Source organism: Gavialis gangeticus, unplaced genomic scaffold (genome assembly GCF_001723915.1).
Source record: "Gavialis gangeticus isolate Ggan-Ray unplaced genomic scaffold, GavGan_comp1, whole genome shotgun sequence".
Lineage (NCBI taxonomy): Eukaryota > Metazoa > Chordata > Crocodylia > Gavialidae > Gavialis > Gavialis gangeticus.
Genome location: NW_017728992.1, coordinates 201357386 through 201375136, shown reverse-complemented (window position 1 = coordinate 201375136; position 17751 = coordinate 201357386). Strand labels below are relative to the sequence as shown.

The 17751-nt window shown below is 41.3% G+C and overlaps 1 protein-coding gene across 3 annotated transcripts in view; it reads left to right on the top strand.

The window, feature by feature from the left end:
* TRAPPC9 (trafficking protein particle complex 9) overlaps positions 1-17751 on the top strand; it is a 1079595-nt gene that overhangs the window by 144447 nt on the left and 917397 nt on the right. For all 3 annotated transcript variants that reach the window (XM_019528205.1, XM_019528203.1, XM_019528204.1), the window contains one exon: positions 5744-5829. In XM_019528205.1, the coding sequence (XP_019383750.1) occupies positions 5744-5829 (86 nt within the window). The remainder of the gene's footprint in view (positions 1-5743; positions 5830-17751) is intronic.

The window sequence follows — 17751 nt, the reverse complement described above, 5'->3', positions numbered from 1 at the left end:
CACTGTCCTCTGTGGGGTGGGGTGGGGTGGGGTAGGGGGAGCCAGGCTGCAGCTGGGGCTAGCTGCCTGGAGCACAACCCTGGCTCCACCCATCCTGCAGAACACAGCCCAGCGGCAGGCAGCTGGGGCTAGCCTCCTGGAGTGCAGCCCAGCCCACCCCATGCAGATCCAGGGACACATGCCTGCTCCCATGCTCTTGTGGACCAGCAGCGTGCAGTGATGGAAGCCTGAGTCCTGCGTGCTCCCCCCACCCCCCCAGGCCTGACTGGGCTGCTTGTCTCAGCCCCAATCCCTCCCTCACTGTGGGGGCATTGAGCAGCCCCCATGCCCCTTCCTTCTCCCCTCTGCCCAGCACAACAGACTTAACAGCTGGAGGCAACTGTGTCCAGCGTGGTTGAGGACTGCTGCCTGTTTAGTCCATGGCCAGATCTCTCTGGATCTATTTGGAGGCTTCTGATTCATTTCAGAGCTTTTAATGGGTCTCCTGATTCAATCTGGATTTGGAAGTTTGGCTGTCAAATCGGGCCGAATCTCTTCTGAACCTAATAGACTACCAAAACTTTTCACAGCCCTAATTTTAGTGCCTGCTGGGGCTCTGGGTACTACTACAGCCGGAATGATCACAAAACATCTTGTATGCTGAGGTTACAATGAATGTGGTGAGGCTGATGGCACTGGTTATGTATTATGGGTGCCTGGCACTTTGGGTAAGAATATTTTCAGTTGCTTATAGCTTTGCAAAAATTTGCTGTTTTGGGCTGAATTTTTGTAAAGTTTGGAAAGTTTATGGAAATGATTTTAAGAATTAGGCTTGGAAAAATGCATTGTTTTGTCCGTGTTTAAATAATTATGTTAACATTTCCTTCGAATGGTTCTAGTAATCCATTCCATGGAGTTAGGGACTTGATGTGCCCAATGTAACCTGAGGGAGTTGGGGAAAACTGCATGTCTTCTCTGCGAAAACCTGTTTACATTTGACCAGGTTATCCATTTTTGAAAAATTGCTCTTCATATATGTGCATACTTACATTCTTAGGAGAGTATTTTTCTGATGCCTGGGCCTGTACTTGTGGTTCAGTTTTGCCATGTCTTAAAACATGGAGAGTTCCAGTTCTTGTGCTTTGATTCTTTCTGGTCTGTCGTTGGTCCCCTTGGACCAGAATCCTAATTCTGGCTTTTCCTGAACTTGAATGCTTGATTTTACAGTTTGATATTTCATTGTATTTTGCTGATATAATGTAAATAGACCACTAACAGATGAATTATGGAGGATGGAATATAATATCAAGGCTATGATCAAACCCACAAAGTTAGCATGCATTTTGTTAATTTGGTGATGTTTATAGCTTTTTTCATCATTAAAGGGTATGGTTGCTTTTCACAAAGCTATACAGAAAGGAGAAATTACACTTACCTATGACTTCCAGGTAGCAAAAGCATATTTTTATGATGACAAATAAGATGTCCCAAAGTAGAAATATATATAATTAGGAAGCCAGTGGCAAAGGCAAATACCGTGTTTCCTGAAGGACCCTTGCTTTTGTTGCAAGTTAGTAAATACTATTAGGCATATGTCTTAGTCTTCCAAGTTTCATAGTGTCACTTTCCATTTTTGTGAGAGCATTCCTATCATTGGATAAACTGATTTTGGCAATTGCCCTTCTCATTTTTCCTCTGTCATTGTTTACCAAATTTTTTTGTTCTAAGGAAGGTTGTTTAAATTAAAGCTAGGCAGGAAATAGGCTTTTCCACTATTTTGTGGGAACTTTGGAAACTTCAAAGATTGCTTTCCCTATCCCAAATTGGAACAAAGTCAATCTTAAAAAGAGGTCGTGGACCCCATGTGGGTGAGTAAACAACTTAAACTGTACCCTTCACCTATAAAGAAATAATATTTCTTGTGAAAAATGGTTCCTGCTATTTCTCATTAATATTGTCATGTTTTAGAACTGTTTTCATTATTCAATTTCTTAAATCATTTATATTGTTCAGTTGGATTTTTTCATTTATACGAAATCCGTAACACTTTTGGTAACTTAACCAAAATTTTTATAAATATTATTTATATTCCTGAACCATTGATTACATTAGAGAATCTATAACAGCTCAATATTATTACTTGTTTCATAAAGAAAAGGAAAGAATTTTGGGGGAAAGAAACTCAAAATGATGAATTAATAAAGAGTCTTTTAAATCATGCTTTGATGGCATTTTTTAAATGGATTTAACTGTATATAGAACTGTATGTAGATATAATTTGCACTTACAGAATAGTAGCAAACATCCTGGGTTAGGATATAGCTTAGGTTTTTCAAGTTTTTAATAATAATCCTGGTTGATTAATTTGTTAATGAATCTTAGTATGTCATTGGATAAATCATTACAGCAAAAACTAAGTTGAGTATTAGCAAAAGCCCAAAGGGAAATTAAACCCTTGAGAAGAGTCTTAAATTGCTTACTGCTATTTTAGTGCTCATAGCTTAAGCTTCTTAAACTAATTATATTTTAAAACATTAAATTGGATTATTGTAGATTAGTTCAGGTTTCTACCTTGGCAGTTATGAATAATAAAACTACAAATCCTGGTGCAACAGAAGTGATCAGTGTTATAAATTATAGACAATGTGCGCAGAAGTAAGAATGTAGAATAGGTTCCGACTCGTAATGGCTTAAAGTTATAGTTAACCTGTCATCATTTTAACACTGTTACCAGTTCCAGTAGCTGCAGGTAGTTGGGGCAGTTGAGGCTAGGTCAGAGACAGCTACAAGCAAATCTAGGATTTTTGAGAACATGTTACCTTGGCTGCTACTTTCCTTTCCAACAATGCCTTCCAGAAAGACTTCCACTGTGTTCCTATGGGCAATTCCTACAGGGAGTGCAATTTAAGTAAGTTGAAGGTCTTCCTTATTGTGCCCAATTCATTCCAAAGACTTTTAGCTATTTTTGAGCAGCAGCAAAAAGAGTGGGACAATTTCTGGGCTGACAAAACATCAGCCTGAGTGGACCAGCCATGCAGTAAGAGTAGGTGTTTTTAGTGAAGGCTTTGATCATGTGAGAAAACAGTGAGTATACTTCATATTGTTCAGCCTGAAAAGACCTACGAATGCTACACAGGTGACTTGGGATATGCTATATTTTCTTGCATACAACAAGGAGAGCTTTTCCCCCAACAAACACCTACTGAACACTTGAGTGTTTTCCCCCAACAAACACCTACTGACTCCAAGAAGAGGGCAGAGGGAAAACCAGCTGCTGGGTGAATTGGTCGAATCTCCAAATCAGAATCAAATCAGGAGACCCTTTAATCTCTCAGAATCTACTTGGAACCTTATTGAGTCATTAGCGACTCCAAGATGAACATGAGCCACCAATGCCAGACCACAGCCAACAAAGGCAGCCATACCTTGTCGTGCATCCAAAGATGCATCTCAAGCCAGTCCAGAGAGGTGATACTCCCCCTCTACGTGACATTGGTCAGGCCACAATTGGAGTACTGTGTCCAGTTCTGGGCACTGCACTTTAAGAAGGATGTGGCCTGCCTTGGGAGGGTCCAGAGGAGGCCACCCGCTTGGTTGGAGGGCAGCAGGGCAGGCCCTATGAGGAGAGGCTGAAGGACCTGAACCTGTTCAGCCTCAGTAAGCGGATGCTGAGGAGGGATTTGATGGCTGCCTACAAACTCATTAGGGGAGATCAGCAGTAAATAGGAAGGGCCCTATTCCCCTCAGCAGCACCTGGGGTGACGAGCAACAATGGCCCTGAAGCTGCTGGAGAATAGGTTCAGGTTAGAGATTAGGAGGCACTATTTCACTGTTAGGGTGGCTTGGATCTGGAACCAACTTCCTAGGGAAGTGGTCCTTGCTCCTACCTTAGGTAAATTCAAAAAGAGGTTGGACGAACACCTGTCTGGGGTTGTGTGATCCCAGCGTGTGCTCCGGCCAGTGGTGGGGGGTTAGACTAGATGATCTGTTCAGGTCCCTTCTGACCCCTCTAGAATGAGTTGCTAATAGTATGGCCAAAGATGACTGTATACAAGATCTCTGATACAATAAAAACTTAGAATATGTTTCCTATGTTCAGTAGTTTCTTGACAATAACGGTCTAGCTTTTTGAGCTTCTGTGCTTAAAGAAAACCTGGGAATGATTTAAATATTACATATCAGTTTGTTATCCTACTAAGTAACTCAGCTTTCAGACTGTGTGGTTGCAGTGCATTTATGTAGTGGTTGGATAAATAGTGTGAAAATGCCAGTTCACGTTTAGATTTTCAACGACATTTGGACACCTCACTTATTGACATTATTTAAATGTAGTTGTTAATGGCAGTTAGGCTTCTAAATACCTTGGAAGAACCAAGTTCTAGTTTTTGCAGAAACAGTAATTTGTGGTGTGATTTTTTTAAAGTGCCTAGCACATTTTGGATATCAACCAAACAGGATAAATGGGGGGGGAGCATACCTGTTCTTTCTCTAATCAGCATTTTTCTTTGTAGGTTTTCAGTTGCAGGCTTCATATTTTAAGAGGTTGAACTCTTCTCATAATGTATGTTCTTAATTTCTACTAGCATTAATTGGAGTTAAACATTTGCATTAAGAACCTCTCCCATGAGCTTTCTAATACTATTCACAAAATGTAATCAGATAGCAAATGGTTGTGAATGTATAATTAGAGTACACACCATTCTAGCCAGTGAATTAATCTAATTTTCCAGAACAAATCTTGGTTTATGCAGTTCACCCCCTAACATTATCCTCATAGTGGGGTGCTAATAAAGCATGGTAAGATTATGGAGAAAGCCAAGGTTAAAATTCATATACAGTGTAGTCGAGATAATGATTTTTGTTGTGCCGTTTAAAGAAGAATAGATTAAATATAGAGTACTGAAATATTTTAAAAACTACCTCCATAATCATTGCACAGTCCTAGAGACACTCTAGCTACACTGGAATGAGACTAGGGTGATAGATTGCTGATAAATGGGAGTGCTTCTCTGTTTTTTTACCAGTCCTCATTGTTGTTTTAAAATTCAAGTTAATCTTGCTTGTAGTAGACGTTTCCCTGTATGGTACCTGCAGGGATTTACGTGCTGTTCTAAGAATTCTTCCCTTCCGTCACTGCGGAACCTCCCAGTCCACATGCTGTTTTCTATGGTGAATGGAAAAGTCCTCAAATAATGACCCAGCTTTTCTTCCATTAACAAGCAATTTATCAGTATTTCTTGCCCTCCTATTTAAAACAAGTCTTTCTTCCCCTCCCAATGTAGTTGCATCTATTTTGTCTATTTAGCTTTTGATTCTCCGAGGTACTGAGCACTCTGATCCAGCAAAATGCTCATGTGCGAGTGTAGTCTCATTGAGGTCAATAGGAATTATTCGTGTGTCTAAGTTAAGCATGTGCTCAAGTGCTCCTTGTAGCTTGCTGCCAGAGCACTTGGGCCAGGAATCTGTTGTTTCAGTGAACGGTGCTAGACGCATTGAAACCTGCATACCTGGCACTGATTATGGCCTCTAAGCTGTATTGCTGCGTAAGTACTGCTTCTCTCCTTCCAGCTATCGCACAGCCTGTGCTTACACATGTACCCTCACCCTGCCACAGCATACTTGAGTAGGAAATTGGGTGTGGAGATTACACAGAAAAGTACATTTGAAGAAAAGGATGCTGAGCGTTAACATCTCTTTAGTAGTAAGCATTATGGTTAAGGAACCACAATGATTAGGGTCTTTCTGTTTGAACTGTTCTATATAGACTTCCAGTGGGTCCAAGGAGATGTATGTGAAGTTCAGCTGATGGTGTATAACCCGATGCCGTTTGAACTACGAGTAGAAAACATGGTATGTACATTTCTAAATTGCTTTTTTGTGATCATGTCTTTCAACTTAATTTAGCAGTCTTTTTCTTGTATAAAGCAAGCAGATAAAACCTACATTAAACAAACCAGTAAAGCTTTTTAAAAGTTGGTCTTTTGTAGCATGTGGCTCAGACTTTCTCCCCTGTACTGATGACAGACAAACTTTATTTCAATATCACATCGAGCATAAGGGTGCTTTATAATTTCTGGCCCATGAATCAATAATACCAGCCCTTAAACTGACTTGTATAAAAGCTACGTGGGAGTTTAAGCACCTTTTGACTATAGTGGTTTGCCACATCATAACCATCTCCTGGACTAAATAAACTTGTTTAGTAGAGCATTTCTTAACCTGGCAAAGGATTGTGTAGGAATCATCAGGGCACACCTCATGCTAATGTGTGGTCTATTTTTTTTCTTGTTCCCATCTCACCTTGGCTATTGCGAATATCTACCATCATTTGCTACTGCCCTAAGAATTTGTCTAACACAAGTCTTAAACAAATAATGCTGCCTGAAGTTTTGACCTCCCCTCAGCTTTGAAAGAGGGCTTAAGTACTCTGTGTGTGTGTGTGTGTGTGTGTGTGTGTGTGTGTGTGTGTGTGTGTGTGTATGGCTTTTAATTCTGTGGCACAAAGGAGGAGGGAAGAAAAGTTCAGTGAAAGGAGGAGGGAGAGGGGGCTAACATATAAGCATTTAATCTAAAGATTTCAAAGACAACACTTTACAAACCACTGTTACTTAAACTACAAACTCTTTGCGACAGTAGTGCACTCCATTTATGTGTCTGTGCACTACTGTTTTCAAAGCCAGGCACCTTTTATCTTACTGTAATACATGCAGTATGCAGTTTGAGCTCTGCAAGCGAGTTTAATTTTGAAAGGAATTCAGGTTGAATATGTGGACCCCATCTCAAGCCCTTGGGAGCAAGAAACTGCCAAGTAGTGGAACACTTGTTCATCTTTTATTCTTTAAATTAAAAAAGAATAAAAAAGTGTAAAGTTGTTAACAGTGAAATAACCCTGCTTTGCACTGTCTTATACCATTTTTAATATATTTTTCTGCCTTAACACTGTCAACCCTAGAATTGCATGCAATTGTTGTCCTTACGTTATCTCCATGGATTTGCCTTGCTTATACCCCCTGCTGGCAGAGGGAGAGTTCTTGCCCATACTTGATAGGAAAAGTAATTATTGTGGATGTTCGGCAGCTACTTATTTGTACATATTTCCCCAAATAATTCCAAATGACAGATTTATCAACCTAACTTAAATTCACTTGGTTGCCTCATATATACTGCCAATTTATTTTTTAACCTGAAAAGCCGTTACAAAATTAAATGTTTACAAGCTGTAGTTCTGATGCAAACTTCAGACATCTGTATCTCTATCCCTCTTGCATATATCATGACATGTTAACTTTCTTTTAAACTTATTTTTTTCTCTTTGATCATTTGTGATAAGAACATATGCCTGGAAGTGAACTCCTAAATGAACAAGTGCTATCGCAAACAGTTATGTTACAATCCCTTTCATAAACTTGCCAAGCTTCATATTAAAGACGGTTCATTTTGTGGGGGGTATCACTATTCCTGTTGGAAGGCTGTTGCAGAACTTAACTGCCTTGATAGTTAGAAACATTTTAATTTCCATCTTGAATTTATTCATACAGAATTTCTGCCTGTTGGTTCTTGTGAGTCATTGTCATAGAAAAGTAGGGCTGGAAGGGAACTCCAGGGGTCATCTACTCCAACCCGCTGCCTGAGGCGGGATCTTCCCTATCCAAACCATCCCACACAAATCATCATCTAAACTCTACGTAAGACTACTGTCAACACTGATGCATCACAGACCTAACAACCTAGCCTGCCGTAGGTAAAGCAGGGGAACCACAGCAGCCAGTGTCCTGCTTCTGTAAAATGTTGTCAATGTACACTGAAGAGGCCCTAGGTAGAGTGTTGCACCACCTGCTAGAGGCAAGCAAACCCCCCCTCAGTCTGTACCAGTCTGACCATGGGGTAAAATTCCTCCCTGACCTCAAATATGACAGTTGGTCTGACCCTGAGTAGAGGGGTAAGACTCTCTAAGAGCCAGAAACCTCTGTCTTTGCTCTTGGCAAGAGCATTGGCATGTCCCAGTTGAAGTCCCCAGCCTTGACTGCAGCTGACACCCAATGCCTCTGGAAAGACTTAAAAAACACCCTGACCTGTATAGCAGGAAAAGGGGTAGGGGAGAGGGCAACTATCAGAGAAGGTAGAAGTAAGAAGGCAAAGCACTTTTATTTTTGAAAGAACATCCCCTCTCAGCCTTTGTTTCAGCTAGTCTGAGCAAACCAAGTCAAGTTGTCTATCGCTTCTTTCCTGTCGTTATCATCTGTATGTCCACTACAGTAGCTAGTCGTGTCATGTGGTGGTTGGTCTTGAAAGAGCAAAACACTTTCAAGCCACTAGAAGTCACATATTGTACACATATAGTACCGTTCATACTGGCAACTTGCTTGGTAGTTGCTTTAGCTCAACTTTTGTCTACCATACACAAAAACAGAAAGGAAAATATTAGTCCAAATTGTTTTACATATACAAGCTTTTGTGTTTTAAATATGCTTCATAAAATGACTGCATAGTTATTGGAACTTATTAAATTGAGAAGACAGCATACAGTTAAATTTGTATAATGAGAATGCAAGAGGCAAAGACTTTTTGGGTAATATCTTTTATTGGACAAACTGCATAGTTACAATTAGTATGTAATTTGTTTGTGACATGCAATGTTAATGGAACTGTTTTAAGAGAGAGTAAATAGGTGTACACAAAGTTATAAACAATGAATGTACATTTATTTACAGAAATGAAGCCTTGGTCTATACAGTGTGCACATACTACTTGCAGTACTGTTCATGTTGTTTTAATTTTACAGTTATTACCACTGTAATGATTTGATTTTTTTTAAGTCATTTCAGGTTTCAATTTTATTGGTGTTCATGAGGAAAGTGAGCATGTAAACCATATAAAAATAATTGAAGTCACAAACCTAATCCCATAGTCAGTGTTCTAAAAATGTAGAGTGCTTTATTTCACAGCAGCTTTCCTCAGTAATGTAGTCCCATTGGTTCAGATTAGTTTGATTCAGTCGCTTAAATGTTTTGTCTGTGGCACCATATGTGCATTTTTGTAGGTGTTTGCATATTATGACAAGAATAGAATGCAAATTCCTTGTTTTTACCAGTTTATCAATTGCAAGTTTAGGTTAATATGAACTTTTTTTGCAGCTGTTTTTTGATTTATTAAAATGCATGTTGTCTTCTCTGGCAAGCCACTTAAATTCCATCGGACTTGTCCCAGCCACCTTTTTCTCTGATTTAATATCTGGTTCTCCCAGTCAGAATTAGCATGTTCTCTTGTATCCAACATCATCATGTTCTCATCTTTATTCTTGACAACTTCAGTATCAGTCTCTTTCCTGTGTCTTGTTTGACTCTAAATAATGAATCAGTACTTCCAGATGCCAACAAGGCTACTCATTTCACCTTGTTTTCCTTAAACGCTGCTCCTTCTTGGACTCCTATTGCTCATTTTCTTCTGGTTTTTTTTTTTTCTCTTCAAGTTCTTCAGTAGTACCTTCCTTTTTCCCCAGTGATCTTCCTGTCTCTTTGTTTCTGTGTCCCTTTTTCATCCTGTCTGCTGCCTTTTATTTCTGTAGTGTTGTTCCACCCTCCTTGACGTCTGATCATCTAAAAGACTGGATTGCTTAGGCCCCTGGCACATGTTATATTTGCCATGTTAACGGTAATGTGCCACACATTCCACCAATTTATCATGCCATAAACTAGCCACTAAAGTGTTCCACATGGGCTAGCACAAGTGTGGGTTTACAGGTGTCAAGTTGGGGGAGCCTATGCAGGGTTGCCTAGTGTGTGCGCCCACTGGCTCTTCCTGCCTTGCACCTGTAAGTCCACATATGAGGTGGGCCCATGTTGGACTGCACTGTGTGGGGCTTTCGATTTGTCAATGTGCATGAAACCAAGGATCATGATCCTGGGGCTCTGTGCATGCCAGAAAGTTGAAAGTGTGCCACAGGATATGCAGCATTGGGGACTGGCCCTTGAAGTCTCTGTGCTGGCAGTCATGAGGTTTGGGATCTGACAAAAGTATCCTGCATTAACAATTGCATGTCCTGCTGTGAATGTGTGGCATGAGAGAGGACACAATTGTTGGGATATGGTATCAGATCTCATTGCACTGTTGACGTGCCTTTAGAGTTCTGTCTTAAGCTTTTTCCCTTTTACGTCCTGTGTAATTTCTTGGCCATGCCACCTTTATTCCTATGATCCATAACTTTTATCATTGCATCAGAGGATGTGGACAAATGCTTGCGATTTTAGAAGAAGAGAGATTAAAATAATTAAATGGTTCTCATCAGAAAATTATTTTTATCCATTTAAAAAAAAAAAGTTAACAGTACCACTTTTTTAAAGGAAGATGCTTAAAATTAGCAGGTACGCAGCATATTCAGGTAAGAAAATCTCATTTACAATGTGTATATATTAGTTTTCTTTGTCTTAAGAAAAAGAATGATCTTTACCTTCCAACCCCCAAAAGGCACCCTCAGTTCCTGATTTCCCCATAAGTTCTGTTCCTTGACTAAATGTTTTTGAAAGGGCTGAATATGCGGGAGAAAAAAGCAGGGGAGGAGGGTTTCAGACCAGAAAGAGTTGCGTGGCAAGAGACAGCTTTGCTGCCGCCTTTAGGCTGGTTAGAGATCCTTAATGCAGGAGGGGTGTGAGAGGCAGTTTTACCTGGCCACTGCCCCTGCAGTATCCCCTATGCCCCGGGTAAGGACCACTGCTTTGACATAAACTTCATTACCTCTATAAGAAGTGAAACAAGAAGTTTTATAGGGGGAAAATCTCCAGCTGTTTCTTTGCTTCATTGCACCTCAGTGTTGTTAAGTGATAGTGACACCGCTTCATCCTTTTTTAGATGAGCATTGACAATTAAATAAAGATTTTAAAGCACCAGACAAACACTGCTGAATTGTACTAAACAGCAAGTAGCAATACTTAACATGCCATTTAGACCTTCTGGATATGTCACTGCATTGTGAAACTGATTGGTGTTGATCTAGAGTGAAAATAAGCATCTTGGTTTCAGTTATATGGCTGGAACTTTTTTTCATGCATGGTCAAGTTTATTTTGCTGTTTTTCTCTGAGTGGGTTTTTTAATCCTTTTCCTATTGTCTATGTTTGTACCTAAACAAATTTTACCAGATCATGACAAATAATGAGAACAGTGAAAGCTCTGTTTTGCTAGTTACAGGATAGTACACCTGAGGCTCCTTACCTCTGGCATAATGATAGAGCTTGTTCTTAATATTTATGTCTTTACTTCTCCCTAGTGTTTGCTCTCTAGAGAGGTTGCAGTGTTCTGGGAATCTCTTTAAGGAATTAAATTGTAAAATGAGACTGGTACTGGTAATATCTTTATAACAAAAATATGTTGTAGTTGATGCCACATTCAAGTAATTCAGGAGAATTCTCCCAGGGTTGTTCTCCTGGTAGAAAAACTCACCTCCAAGTACCTGAACAGACAGTTGAATGCTGAGTCTGTGAAGGGCAGAGAGCTTGCAGTGCTGACACTTCACAGCCAGGGGCCCTTGTGTACACATCTCTGCATGGTGTGCAGGCTCCTTCAGCATGCCTAGTAACAGATGGCATTAGTGCATAGGGCTGCCCTGCTTGACTGACCCAGACTGCCCCTGTTTCCTTGCAGCACAGTATGGGGGTTATGGGGGGGGGGAGGGTGTGTTTTTCCCCATTTGGCTGGAGCAACAGAGTCTAGAGTGATGCTCTGTCTCCTGGGTTATGAGCAAAGCACCCTCAAATACTAGAGGACTGTATTGTGGCTTCTGTACATATGCTTTTCTGAGAGATGTTCACCCTCCCATGGGAAACTTGTCTGGGGGTAATGTAACCCTTGTTCCCAGGTTCTTTTTCTCTTGGAGTGGCCATTTTTTTTACTCTGGGAGGAAAATCCTGAATATCCACACGCTTAGGGTTTCTCCTGGGAGAGCAGTGACTCTCCCAGGAGAAATTAAATGTCTGTACTTGGCCTATGTTCTAAATGTATACCTTGGAGAGAGTTTAAAAAGATGCAGAAAACTCATGTTTCCTGTTCTGAGCAATGTTTTGGTCTTTTAGGCCACATGCGTATGGCTTTCCTTCTAACCTTGAATCTACCATCAGCAAGTAAGTTTAATATGCTTGTTCCTGCTTATGGGTACCAGAGACCAGCAATTAGGCATACTGGACTGCTTGGGAGCAGCTCCAAGGGGGTATAGTATCCCCTCAATGCTGCTCTTAGACTTTCCTGGGGCAGAAAGAAGCTTCTTGGGACAGGCAACTCGGAGGGACTCCAAGTGCATAACTGTTGGTCAGTAGCCTGCTGAAGTTGGGAGCAAGTTGTCAGGGCTTATTTTCTTGGCACTGGGTTTATGAACCAGTCCTGATACCTTGTGGTATGCAAGGTAATGCAAGCTTAATTTATTATGTGCTCCTTTCTGTTTATGACTTGTTTTCATGCATAAAAATAATTTATATTTGGGAATTTACTACAATAGGTAATTATTGCAGGAATGCTCTGATGAACATGAACATAAGCATAATATATTCTGGGGAAGCATAATTAACCTATGCAAGTAAGTTTGTTAGTCATCAGTTTTTGCACTAAATAAATTTGATACGTGATAATTCAGTCCGTGGTGAAATCTTAATCCAAGGTTGCGATAGGATTTTAATGCTGCCATGTACTCTCCAGCAATGCTGATATGGTCTCCCCAGCTTTTAAGTAGTCTTAGATTTATGATAATAGTTCTCACCTGGGGTGCTGTGGCATGAGCATCACTGCTGCTGTTGTGGCAAGATGGAACTGCACTCCTGCAGAGCCACATTGGGAAACGCCACAGCCTTTCCTGGTCTGGTTCCATGCAGTGACTCCTGGAAAGAGGTGCACACGGCAGGTGGAAGTGTCCCACGCACCTGTTTCCAGGAGGAGCGTGTAGAGCTCTGCAGGAGGTGCATGGTGCAGTTCTACCTTGTTGCCCTGGTTGAGAAGTATTGCCCTAAGGATGAGAGAGTTCACTGATGCACTGGCAAAGCACATGGTGTTTGTATGCTTATGTATTAAAAAAACCTCAAAGGCAAAACCCCAAGCAAATAGTGTTTATTATGGCAAGCCTTGTTCCTATTTGGACACAGTGTGCTTTTTTTAAGGAGTTCTCTAAATCCAGGAGATGAAAAATATGTTGTATAAAGTAGGGCAAATTGGGTCAATTTTGAATTAATTTAATTCGATGTTCTACCCTTTTCCACTCGCAGCAATCCCATTCATATCGACTCGAGTCTCTCGTAAAGAGGAAAGGTAGAATAATGCTTTATTTTATTTTGCTGTCTAGGCTTCATTTTTAACACGTTAGCATGGTCTAACTTGGGAGTAATTCCATTGCAACTAATTGAGACTTTCTTGTGCAAGTGACAGAAAAATCAAACCTGTTGTGAGGGGGCCTGAGATGAATGTGGACAGGAGCCAGTGGTTGCACTGATACTAATCCTGTACTGTTGTGGGAAAAAGAAAATATTAGAAGTCCATTAAATTCCTTATTGAATAAGGAGTTACCTGGTAAGCTGATGCAGTACAACAGCAGTTCTCAACTGGGGTGCCACCACTTTGAAAAAAAAGTTACAGAGGGATGCCCCGACAACAAAAAGGTTGACAACCACTGATTTATGATTACTTGTGGATGGAATTGGTAACTGTTTTTAATATTGGTAGGTAGTAATTTGAGAATATTTAAGCCTGGTTATGGTCACAATTTTATGCTAGTAAAAATTTCTATATATCAATATTAGTAACTGGATTTTTGTATGGACATATGAATACTGGATGTATAGAAGTGACTAAGATTTCACTCCTTCAATGGCAAGGGATGGGACTTGACCCAGGATGTTCCCTTCCAAGTCCTGTGTTCCTGAAGTAGAAGATAATGGCTCATAGCTGAGGTTCTAGATTCAGAAATAATTAGATTTCATAACAAATTTGACTCAATCATTTTTTAATTTGAAAGAAAATGAGTACGCAGTTACCAGAAAGTGCAACTCCTGCAGGTTCAGTTTTCTCAGAATGGTTACGTATTTCAGGAATTTTCTCATACCCTCGGGTAAAGAAAACCTTCCTTTTTTTTTTTTTTGTTGTTTTTGTTTTGTTTGACATTTAAATTCAGCTGTGGCTGGAGACACTGTTCTTCCTGCAGTCCTTTCCAGTCCAAGCCCACACAATCCTCCCAGAAACAGAGTGATGCTGGGCAGGTTGGACTCTTGTGCTCCCCTGTTTCTGGGAGGAGTGTGCAGGGTTAGGCTGGGAAGGTCTGTAACAAAAATGTGCTCTTTGTCAACAGCCCTTTGCACTGTCAGGCAGGGCTGAGGAGCAGCCCTTTGCATTGCTTCCGAAGGCAATCCAGTTGCAGAGCCGCTTCAGCCCCGTTGTGTGCGCAGGGGGTGGCAGAATGTGTCATGGCTGGATGGTGCCTGGGCCAGGCAGGACCAAGGGACCCACTGTGGGCCAGATCTGCCCGCCCCAGTATAGTAACATTTTTCTTCTGTCTGCTCCCTGACAAGAGGTTGTTACTGACTTTGGAAGTTTGGATTTTGCTGCCATGATCTATTCCTTGATCGCCCTAGACACAGAGAATGTGCTACATGAGAGGATGCAGATTGTCAGACCACAGAATTAACTTAAGAAACATGAACTAAAACTTAGTGCTTTGTCTTCCAAACCCTGTTTTAAATGTTAGTTCGCCCAGCACCTTTTGTGTGAGGTATAAGTGTAAGGTAGGGATGTCAAACTCACCTGCCCTGGGCCAAACCTGGAGCTCACGACTGCTTGTAGGCTAGATCCAGCCCAGGGCACAGGGTGAATTTTCTTGGGTGAGCATTCTAACCCCTAGGATACTATGTAAGGATCATCCCACCCCCCCACACATGCACACTCCTTTTTGTAATGAAAATGACTGTTGTGTGCTCTGTACTGACAGTATGTGATAGGCAAGCACACCTGATTGATCAGACTTCTCAAAGTCTTGGGACATGGATGCCTACTTTGTGACTCCTGTGGACTCTTAGGAGCTGGGTTTCTTAATATTCACCTCTGCATTATGGGTATATGCATTATTATTATTATTAAAACTAATTTAGAATAGAATGCAATTTGCAAAATAAGACTTTCAGAAGTTAAGTTCAGCTGTTTGAATTTTACAGTAATTAATAAAATATTAAAATAATGAGGAAGAAAAGAAACTTTTGTGCATCTCATCTTGAGTCCCACTAGCGAGAATGGTGTCCTCTTTTTTTAAAGTTGCCCAAGTCTGGACTTTTTCCTAGTTAAAAATACTTGTGTGCATTGGCTGCAAGATCTTAGAATGATGACTAAGCATTTTAGTCAAAAGTAGGGTTATCAGAATGGTAATTCTCTATTTTCATCTTCTAGCTAGTGCTTCATCAAAGGACTCTTGCCTGGGCTTCTGGCAGAAGTTATGTTTAAGGGCTTTGTTACACATTAGTTTGGATCCTGTGCATAAGTCAGGTGGCAATATCGATGCTATTTTCTTAATTGAGGTGTAGTTGGTGTCTTAAAAAAAATTATAAAAGAGTGTAGGAAAAAGGGGTGGAAATGGTGGCAAATTATTGGTGGTTTTACCACATTTTTACTTGATATTAATTCTTCTGTTGTTTTTAAGCTTAAGAGGAAGCAGGAAAAGTGGAAAACTTTTTCTTGGTCAGATGAGCACCTAGTTACACCTTAAGTTGTGAGCTGTGCAAATGTTGATCAGCTTAGTACCAGCTTGGAATATGGAGCAGTTAAACTTCCAACTTGAGCGGTGCATTTGTGGGGAGCAGCTGCACCTTAATGGGACAGCAGCTGGGGTGTGTGGATCAAGAGAGAATCCTACCCTGCACTGGTGTAACTTTGAGCCACATAATGAGTGCTTTAAGCCACTTTAAAGTGTGAATGTGTGGAAAATCCAGGGTGTAAGAGCTCCAGGAGCTGCCCAAAATTGCCATGTAACAAGGCCCGGAATTTCAGTGAAAGCGTTTCTAATGCTGCTTAGTTTAATTAGGTTGTGTTGTATGATGTTATGGGGCTAAAAACCTTGCATTGATGTCCTTATTATTTTGAATTTAAGTAAATGTGTTGTCATGTATTTATTGAAGTTTGTATATTCCCCAAAATATCGGGGATATAGCAATTTATAGTAAAACTGTTTAATACTTAAACTGATGTGTTAAGTCATTTGATAGGGAAAGTATTGCCGCATTTAGAAATACTGAGCTGTGCTTCTTTATTTTGTCTCTGGTTTGTGAGTCACTCTGTTGTATACCATATTCAGGCTTCAGAAAGCAGATAAGCTTTTTCAGTGTACAGTTTGGGTAAAAACAGATGTTCATTTCTAGTGCTAGACATTTCTGGGGCTGGGGGCAGACATTCACAAAGCCCAAGCCTCAATTGATTCAGTCTTTGCAGGTTAGTTTAACCTGCAGAGATTGAGCCAATTTGCAAGTTAATAGATATTCACTTTTGAATCAGAAAATGTCGGCACATGCCTGCAGTGGCTCAGGCTAAAACCTGGGGGTCAATAGAGCGAGCCCTCCCTTCCCTTGTACAGTACTGAGCTGAGAGGGACAGGGGAGGGTGGCCAGGCCTTGGCAGGACACTTCAATTAGGGAGGGATTTAAACCCCCACCCTGGCCTGCACAGTCCCCAGCCAGGGTGTGCCTGGAGAGGGAGGGGTTACCTGTTCTCATCAGACTTCTTCTCCTGACTTGCTGCTCAAGGGGCAGGCAGTGTTGCCAGACCCCAGCCCTCAGCCAGCACTCTGCGGCAGTGAGGGGGGTGGGGAAGGAGGACTGCTTGTGTGGACTGCATGCAGCTGTTGATAATACTGAGTTTTTCAGTCTCCCTCTCCCTGCTTCTTCATACTGGCTGCAGCAAACTGACAGGCACTGCATTCATTGCAAACCAGGTCATTTCTGACACCTCTGTCTCTGTTGAACACTGACAGCAAGGCACCAGCCAGCAGGGAGCTTATCAGAACACAAAGCTTATCAGCTCATCGAGAAAGCAAAGCCTTTCTCTCATTAGTTCAAGTTCTTCTTAAACAGCATCTTACAAAGCATTTTAAGAAAGAATGGAGGGACATTACCAGCAGACCTGTTGATTAGCTCCAAAAAGCCCTAAGTAGATACTGTTTTTTCTGCCTTTGTTCCAGTGAATTTGGAGACACAAACACATAGACACCTCTCAGCATTAGTTAGCATGGGGGTGTTGTGACCGTGACCAGATGCCAGCTGGGGTCTGTGCTGTGGGAGAGGAGAGATCCCCGCTTGAGCGGTGAGGGTGGGGGCAGGGGGAAGCCAGGAAGATGCTGTCTCCCAGCTGCAGTCTCCATCTCCTTCCAGCCAGCTGGACCTCCAGCTAGGAAGGATAGGGGTGGGGCCAGTCCTGCTTTCTGGAGCAGACAGCCCAGCCCAGCCTAGCTAAGGGGTGAAAAGCATTCTGGGATGCTGGGGGACTCCGATTTAACTTAAACCAGGAAGTGGTTTGGGACCCAAGTTCCATAAATTGGTTTGACTCAAATCAGTTAAGTCTGGTACTACATTCAACCAGGTTTATTGTAAACCAGTTTTGGACATTTTGAAACTGGTTTATGTGCACTGAACCCATGTTCTGTTACAGGTTTAAACCAGTTTCTGATCACTTAAACCAGTTTGTGTAACCTCTGTCCCTATCCTGGGAGAGGCTGTGTATAGGTGTTCCATCCTGCAGCTTTTCCCTTTTTCCCTCTTCTGCTACTTCCC